Here is a 9649-nt window from a genome sequence, read left to right as displayed (position 1 = left end):
AAGTATGATGACCAAAGGTCTTCAATCACCTACACAATCAGGTACTAGTTCAGTCACAGATAGAGAACATATAGAGAAGAATGAAAAAAGATAACATTGAAAAAAATACTCACATTGCATGATACATTGCTCTTTGCCCCTTCCTCATTATTTGTTATTCTTTTCCACTAATTAGTTAGATTCTTTGTATTTGTGTTTTCTTCATTATGACCCCTCTTCTAACCATTTTGTCTTTTCTACCTATATCATTACTTTAGCTAATTTTGTAGATTTATGACAAAATTAACTTTCATACGCATTTTCACAAAAATTATTGGAGGACATTAAATTTTGGTTAAAGTGTAAATAACTTCGAATTCTTGTGATTTACATTTACGGACAATCCCTTATCACCTTAGTAGGATTTACTTGTAGAGAGCACCATACATTCAAATTCTGTCACAATTCATGTTTGAGTGAGTTAAGATCCACTTGGCTATTGTGAAGAAGATGGATAACAAAAAAATTAAAAAAGAATGCTAAAGGATTATCAGAATTTATTATTTTTAACCATCAATTGGCCATTAATATTTAAAAATATGAAATAAAGTATGTTGTTGGATTATTAAACTAAAGGAATTGGATTGATGGCTAAAAGTGATGGCCAAAAATAATAAATTCTAATGGCATTCTAACATTTTTTTTAAAAAAAATCTCCCCAAATTTGAGGGAGAAGTTGAAAGATAAAAATTTTAGGTACCAAAAATTCAGAGGAGACAATGACAATGCTTGGTGAAAGATGGCATAAAAGAGAGGATTCAGAGTGAGAAAAAATTTTGGGCACCTAAAGCGAAAGAGATAGTAGCAGTGATTGGTGGAGGATAACAATAAAGAGAACATTAGTGGATGGAAAAAAAAGGAAAAAATCTTTACTCATGTAAGTTTATAAATTATAAGTCCTTATGTCATTTTATGCTTACCAAATTTCTACAATATATTGTGTAAATCTGTCAAAGTTGTGAAGAATTACAAAGTGTTCATAAGATGTAATAAAAGCAATAAAGTAATTCATAATGATTTATTTTAAGTGATAAATTTTATTTAAATAATTTAGATCATATACAAATACCTTATATTGCTTTAATTATTGGCATAAACATTTTTTTTATTTGTACGAAGATGCTATGCATATCCATATCAATACAGTCTCTAGTGTTGTATGGGAGAGGATGGGTCTCTCTCTATTCTCGATAAAGTACTACATCAAAATTGTTATCCATTGAAGCCTACAAATTTCCATGCAACCTATTTGAAGAAGATGCAATGTCCTTAATTGCAGAATATGATCTTGGTAGGGATGCAGAATATGATCTAGGTAGGGATGCCGATATTCATGTGAATGAGTTGCAAAAAAGATGTCACTTCCTTGAGCTATGCTCCACATTTGGATGTGTTTGTGTAGTTAGCCATTGAAGATGATGAACATAGTATGGATTGGAACTAAATTATCATAACTCTAGATGGCATCCAAAATTCTATTGTATGGAAGTATAGTATAATATTTGACTATCTAGCAATACAATAAGATTCAAAATTTAGAATTGTCGTACATATCAGTGTGATTAGGGATGAGAAAAGGTCAAAGTGTCAAACACCTTGTTAGAAACTTACGGACTGACCTGTGTTTGGCCTGATTTGTCCTGACTTGATAAAAAATAATTTTAGATCCATATTATTTTGAAAGCCTAAATTTTTTAATAAATCAAATTTAGACTTATAAAATAGTCTATTTAACCTGTCAAATATGTTTAATATCTTTGATTTTATTTTTTTAAATTAGGGTAAACTTATTAAGATATCAATAAATATTATTGCAAGCTTGATCAGTTAAAAATGAAATTTGGTCTGACCTAATTTATTTCTACCCTTAAATGTGATAGGTCAATTTGATTATTGGTGGGTACATTAGAATATGTCTCCGAAATAATATGAAACCACTAAAATTGCACAAAAAATGTACGAGTTGAATAATACTTAGATTTTTGTTAGGAAAATACAAAAGGTTAAGTATCTTATCAAGATTTTGAAATTATGAGTAGTAGGAGTGTTCATGGGTCGGATAAAATAGAGTTTGATATGATTTAGATTCGACCCGAAATATATATCGAGTCTATTTGTTAGATCCGAATCCAATCATAAATCGGATAAAACCTATACACTTTTGGGTCACAATTATACTGGATAAAAATCGGATGAAAACTGGATCGTTAACATTACATTATCTTGATACCTTCTTGTAAATTAGCATGTGAAATTATCCAAATTTTTAAGACTCCAACCATTATTTGACATGATAAAATTTACTTAAAAAAATATAACAAGAACCAACCCTTCTCTAAAATTAAAGTATAACCACAATCAATATTAATATTGTCTAATAACACCAAATATTTAAATCAATACAAATAACACAATATTATGCATTAGTCTAAAGTCTTATGCATTTTAAACATAAAACATTAACTTATAGTCTTATAATGACTAATAACACAAAATATTAAGGTTTATAATACTTAAATTCAACATAAAAATAGTCATCATCTATTACTAATAACATAAAATATTAATTGTATATGATGATCGGGCCACCGAACCGAATTTGAATGACCCAAGCTATGTTCCGAAACCAATCTGAAATAATGATTAGGTTTATTTTTGAAATCTTTACTCGACTTTAAACCCAGTGAAATCACACTAAATTAGCACATAAAGTATTCGGAGTCGGATTGAGTCTTCGAACTAAGTCGGGACATGAACACCCTAATGAGTAGTAAAAATAATTTCATACAAACAAACAAACAAAATAAATTATTACTATAAGTTTCTTTTTCCTAATTTCCTTTAATCCCAACAGTCTATTGAAAAATTCCACCTTCTACTGGACTTCCCTTCCTCTAAAATTCTTTCATCCCTACAACAAAGCCTTAATAATGGTTATTGGTTATGACTTAATTGTTAGAGCTTAATGATAGTAGGGGAGGTGATACATTGTGGGGGCTGGATATGATTCTGTGTTGGGAGTTGCAACGGCCATGTGGATGTGGTTGTGGATTTCCTCCTTTTTTTTTCTTTTTTTTTTTAAAAAAAATGGTTGTTGGTATTTCATTTCTTCATATTTTGTTAGGCTAACAAGAGACCCAGCCTCATTAATTGTTGCAGCATGCAATTTGCTGAACTAGTAAGATTTGCCATCCCTACTTCAATTATTGCCAATATGCCAGACATATTTATTTATCAGTATATATAGCAAACAACTGGGCTTTCTTTATTTAAATAAAAACACCTTTTTTTATCATTTTTAAACTGAAATAAAAAAAAAGTTTATAAATTTAAACATTACGTTACATTCTCATAGTCACCAACTGCAAAAATGAATTTTAAATTATTCACGTATATATAGTCAACGAAAACAAAATATTTTTTTCCTATTTTTGTATTTACTATCACCGAAAATGAAACATTTTTTTCTTTTTTTACATTTTCAGTCTTGCCAACAGTAAAAAACTAAAAATGGAGTAGGAGTAGAAAAAAGTTATTGAAATAATTTAAAAAAAATTATAAATATAAAATTTGAATCAATGAAAATATATTGAAATTGTCAAACTATACTTTTTATTTTATTTTATTTTAATCAATGCCTTTAAAAACCTGATTTTGTAAATAAATTTTTTTGTTATTATTATATTGAGAATGAATTATCTGATTGACTCTGCCCTCAATTTGTTATTTTGGGCATAACAGGCAGCAGGATAGGACAACTGAACTTGAACTGCATCCATCCCTTTCAACCACAGTTGTAACCAGTTGGATTAAATTGTTATTCCTACCAAAATGTGCTTCCTATACATAGATATATATGATATTCATTTCTTTAATATAGTTAATTGGGTATGAACATTGAATATATTTGTTTATTCGGCATCATATATAATTCCTCCACCGACGCTTTTAGTTTAAGTAATTTTTAGTATATAGGCAGACTTTTCTATCAGCTCTATCTTTTGTATAAAAGAAGATATTTAAGTTGAAAAAGTTTGAGATAACTCAATTATGTTTATATTATGTTGGAGTTCAATTACAATTTCTGTTATGATGAATATTGGAAATTTAGACCGAAAAGTACTATTCTATATCTTTAAGCATATATTCATTGCTTTTCAAGATATGAGCGAGAAGAAATATAATAATGGAGAATCATTTTATTCTAAGCATAAGTATTAAAAAATATAATATTATATATAAATATATAGGATATATTTGAAAAAAAGAAAAATATACGACTGAATTATATTTTAATATCTTATTTAGTTCAAAAAAAATATAAATATAAAATAAGAATAATTTATTAAAATATTTTTAGTTATTAAAAAATATTAAAATTTAAATTATCGTCTTAAAATTTTTAATTTTTTACGTTCTTATTTGTTAGAAATATTAAAGAGACCGACCTAATATTAAAATCTTTGTTTAAATTTTTAATAACTAAATACAATACTAAATATCTATCTTTCAAATTCCAACTCCCTTATCTAGAAAATATACTACTGTATAGTAACAAAAACAAAATCTTCATGTTAAAACTACCACACCTAATAATGATTTATTTTTTAAGGAAAAATTAGTAATTCAAGAGAAGATATAGCTTTGTTTTATACACTATATATTTTATTGAACATTTTAAGTTTCAATAGGGTGAAAGTGAAGCGATCCAATCTAATATAATGAAATAGTTGATTATGAGAAATTGAAATTGAAATTCTATTCAATACAATACTACTACTTGATTCCAAGTTTTACATGTAAGATATAATAAAGAGAGACAGGTATTTCTGGTAATTAAAGTGCGCATTATGGGAGAAGAAAGCACACGTGTTGGGGGTGATCATCAGCTTCAAGACAATGCACGTTCATTATGTCATTCTCACTGTTGGAATGGATAACAATATCTCAATTCAATTTCAAACCTTTTCTTTATTTCGTTTTCCCCTATTATTCATTTTTGTTTTATTTGGTCAATGGAACAGTCAGACAAGACATATAAACAACTAGACGAATCCAAACTTTTATATATTTTTCTTTTTTGGATTTATTTTCATGAACTTATTAATTTTGAATGGACATATACCCTTGACAAAACAATAGTAAATTAGTAATTGTTACGGTATGGCTCAAAGGGAATTTGGACCGACCCGACTCACTGACCACCCGACCAAAACGGTCGGGTGATGCGCTCATACCCGACCCGAACACATGTCTGGACAGCTGATCACCACAGCTGTGCGAGGAAGTTTCGCAGAAAGAGGGTCCTGCCCTTGTGGGACCCGCATCTGACACAGTATATAAAGGGAGGGTCCTACCCCTCCCCCAAGATACGTCACACATTCCACCTAACCCATTCCTCACCTACACACTCACTGACTAGAGCGTCGGAGTGTCTTTGCAGGTGACACCCCCTCCTTCCACAACGAGAGCTTGGCTACCCGGTAGACCGGATCCAAGCACGATCGTGATTGAAGCGTTCCCAGTTCCACATATTCACCCGAACCGTCCGGTAACCGCACAACCGAACATTAGCGCCGTCTGTGGGGACGCCTAAATGGAAGTCGTGCCGGGCTTTGGAGACCAAGGCCGAGCAGCTGGCGCAGAGGGGGCAGCCTCTGTCGCCTCCCCGGGAGGGCGACGTAGGTCCCCCCAACAGCGCACCGAACCACGTACAAGGATGCGAGAGACGCGGCCTTTCGGAGGAATTGGCGGTGACAGCGCCAGAATAATGCAAGAGCTACGCCATAGGGTCCAAAACCTAGAACGACAGCTAGCCGATCAAGAGCATGATCGACGAACCACCGATCCTAGTTACTCTCCATCCCCTGAAAGACGGGGAGGGAGGTTCCCACCAGAGTCGCTCCCGGCACGCCTCCGCCTCCAGAACGGAAGCGGAGAGCACCCGAGAAGATTCACCCATCCCGAGAAGGCAAAACGACACAATCATCTACTTCCGAGGCAAGGAAACGCGTCACACGGGACGAGATCGTGAAGATGGAGAAGGGAGGCCTGTGAGAAAACGACAACCCGTGATAATGGGCGCCACCCCGTTCCATCGGTCCATCCTTGAGGTCCGGTTGCCGAAGCACTTCGACAAACCAATGGACATGAGGTACGATGGAACCCAAGACCCTCTAGAACACCTCACGGCTTTCGAGGCTAGAATGAATCTGGAGGGAGTAGGAGACGATGTGAGGTGCAGGGCCTTCCCGGTCACCCTGGCCGGACCTGCAATCCGATGGTTTAACGGCCTCCCGCAGGGATCCATCTATGGATTTTCAGACATCAGTCGTGCCTTCTTGGCTCAATTCACAACACGAATAGCAAAGGCAAAACACCCGATCAACCTGCTCGGGACAACCCAAAGGCCCGGGGAGCCGACCAGGAAATACCTGGACCGGTTCAACGACGAATGCTTGGAAATTGACAGCCTAACCGACTCGGTGGCCAGCCTCTGTCTGACGAACGGCCTTCTAAACGAGGACTTCCGAAAGCACCTCACCACGAAACCGGTTTGGACGATGCACGAAATCCAAACGGTAGCTAAGGAATACATAAATGACGAGGAAGTCAGTCAGGTCGTGGCTGCCAATAAACGGCACTCTGGCTACAATCAACCTAGGCAACAAGGTAACGGAGAGAGACAGAAAGAACAAGCCAAAGAGGGAGGGCCGAGCAAGGTGCCCAGACCATTTCCCCGGATCGAGAAATTCACCAACTACACTCCACTCACTCTCCCCATCATGGAAGTTTACCAGCAAATAGTCGAAAAGGGAATCTTGTCGAAGCCCCGACCACTTAAGGACCGTACGGGGGGAAACAAGAGCCTTTACTGTGACTACCACAAGGTCTATGGGCACCAAACACAGGACTGCTTTGACCTGAGGGATGCACTAGAACAAGCCATAAGGGATGGTAAACTCTCAGAGTTCTCTCATCTCATAAGGGAGCCGAGGAGGCGACATCGCGACCAGGACGAGGAAGGCAAGACCCGGTCGGCGAAGCGGCGACAAGAGCCAGAAGACAAAGACTACGGTCTCACCTTGATAAACATAGTAACCGCCAGAAACACTGCACCAAGGCCGAGATCGGTGCACAAGAAAGATGCCAAGATCTTAGCAGTCTCCTGCGCGCCGACGCGAAGCTCTAAGAAGCCCCCATCTATCTCCTTCGGCCCGGAAGATCAGTGGTTCGACGAGGCCCCTGAAAATCCACCCATGGTCATCACGGCCAGGGTGGGAACAGGCCTCGTAAAACGAATCCTTGTTGACACGGGGCAGACTCAAACATCATGTTCCGCAACGTGTTCGACGCACTGGGACTAAGGGATGCCGACCTATCGACTCATCAGCACGGGGTCATCGGGTTGGGCGACCACTTCATCAAGCCGGATGGAGTAATATCTCTGCCGATTTCCCTGGGACAGGCCCAAGGGCAAAGATCGGCAATGGCTGAGTTCGTGGTTCTCCGAGATTCCACGGCCTACAGCATCATCTTGGGGAGGAAGACTATTAACGATGTTGAAGCAATAATCAACACAAAGCTACTAGTCATGAAGTTTGTTACCGACGACGGATCTATAGGGTCCATAAGGGGAGACCTAGAAACGGCGATCGCTTGCGACAACGCCAGTCTCTCCCTAAGGAAGAGATCTAAAGAGGCGTCGGGGGTGTTTCTGGCTGACCTGGATGCAACGGTAGACGACAAGCCCAGACCAGAACCAGAACCAGAGCGGGACCTGGAAAAGTTCAGGGTCGGTGACACGGAGGAAAAGTTCACGTTTGTCAACAGGAACCTCCCACATGAATTGAAGGAGCCTTTGGTAGAAATGATCAGGGCCAACGGGGATTTGTTCGCTTGGACACCGGCCGATATGCCGGGCATAGACCCCGAAGTCATGTCACACCACTTGGCCGTCAAGCCGGAAGCACGCCCGGTAGCCCAACGGAGGAGAAAGATGTCACGGGAGAGGGCGGAAGAGGTGGCCAGGCAGACGACCAGCCTCCTAGAAGTAGGTTTCATACGAGAACTAGACTACTCGACCTGGCTCTCGAATGTAATTTTGGTAAAGAAGCACAGCGGCAAATGGAGAATTTGCGTAGACTATTCTGACCTTAACAAAGCATGCCCTAAAGATTGTTTCCCCCTCCCCAACATAGACGCACTCGTCGACGCGGCGGCGGGCTACCGGTATCTGAGCTTTATGGATGCCTACTCCGACTACAACCAGATACCTATGCACCGACCTGACGAGGACAAGACAGCATTTATAACGCCTGGGGGAACCTTCTATTATCGGGTAATGCCGTTCGGCCTAAAGAACGCGGGGGCAACATACCAAAGGTTGATGAACAAAATATTCCGCGAACTCATAGGAAAGACGGTGGAAGTCTATGTAGATGACATCCTCGCAAAAACTACCCGACCCGATGACCTCCTGAATGATCTGGTAAATGTTTTCGCATCTCTTCTGAATGTGCCTTTGCCATGGAAGCTGGAAAGTTTATGGGGTTCATGATAACCCAAAGAGGGATAGAAGCTAACCCTGAGAAATGCCAAGCAATACTTCAGATGAAGAGTCCGGGTTGTATCAAGGACGTCCAGAGATTGGCAGGACGACTGACCTCGTTATCCCGCTTCCTCGGAGCTTCGGGAGCAAAAGCCTTACCCTTCTTTAACCTCATGAGGAAAGGGATAGCGTTTGAATGGACGTCCGCATGCGAGGAAGCTTTTAGACACTTTAAGGAAATCCTGGCGGCACCCCTTGTGCCCGGGAAGCCAAAGGACGGGGAGCCGCTATACCTATATCTCGCCATAACGGCAGAAGCCCTGGCTGTGGTTCTGGTACGAGAAGATGGAAGGGCCCAACAGCCAGTCTATTTCGTAAGCAGAGCCCTACAAAGAGCAAAACTAAGGTACAGCAAACTGGAAAAGCTAGCTCTGGCACTCTTGACCTCTTCACAGAGGTTAAAACAATACTTCCAAGGTCACCAGATTGTCGTAAGAACGGACCAAGGAATCTGACAAGTGCTCCAAAAACCCGATTTGGCGGGAAGGATGATGACTTGGTCCATCGAACTTTCCCAATATGATATACGGTACGAACCCCGGCAGGCAATCAAGGCGCAAGCGATGGCTGACTTCCTGGTAGAAGTGATGGGGGATCCAATCGAAGAGATGTGCACACGGTGGAAGCTCCACATGGACAGAGCCTCCAATCAGACGTCCGGGGGCGCCGGGATCGTCCTGGAAAGCCCAGCCGGGGTCGTATACGAACAGTCGATCAGGTTCGAATTTCCCGTCTCGAACAACCAAGCAGAATACGAAGCCCTCATAGGTGGCTTAGCTCTAGCAACCGAAGTCGGAGCGACAAGGCTAGAAGTATGCAGCGATTCACAAGTCGTCACCTCCCAAGTAAACGGAAGTTACCAAGCCAGAGACTCACTATTACAAAAATACTTGGAGAAGTTCAAGGATTTGAGCCGAAAGTTTGAGGAGGTCACGATCCACCACGTTCCAAGAGAAAGGAACACACCGGCAGATCTCCTATCGAAACTGGCCAGCACAA

General features: G+C 39.5%; 1 protein-coding gene across 1 annotated transcript; it reads left to right on the top strand.

Annotated features, from left to right (window-relative positions):
• The first annotated feature begins 6116 nt into the window (after nucleotides 1-6116).
• On the top strand, nucleotides 6117-7406 carry LOC107494550 (uncharacterized). Its single transcript, XM_016115596.1, has one exon. The coding sequence runs from the start codon at nucleotides 6117-6119 to the stop codon at nucleotides 7404-7406; it is 1290 nt and encodes a 429-aa protein (XP_015971082.1).
• The last annotated feature ends 2243 nt before the right edge of the window (nucleotides 7407-9649 follow it).

The sequence above is a fragment of the Arachis duranensis genome, chromosome 6, assembly GCF_000817695.3.
Source record: "Arachis duranensis cultivar V14167 chromosome 6, aradu.V14167.gnm2.J7QH, whole genome shotgun sequence".
NCBI lineage: Eukaryota > Viridiplantae > Streptophyta > Magnoliopsida > Fabales > Fabaceae > Arachis > Arachis duranensis.
This window is presented reverse-complemented; position numbering and strand designations above follow the sequence as displayed.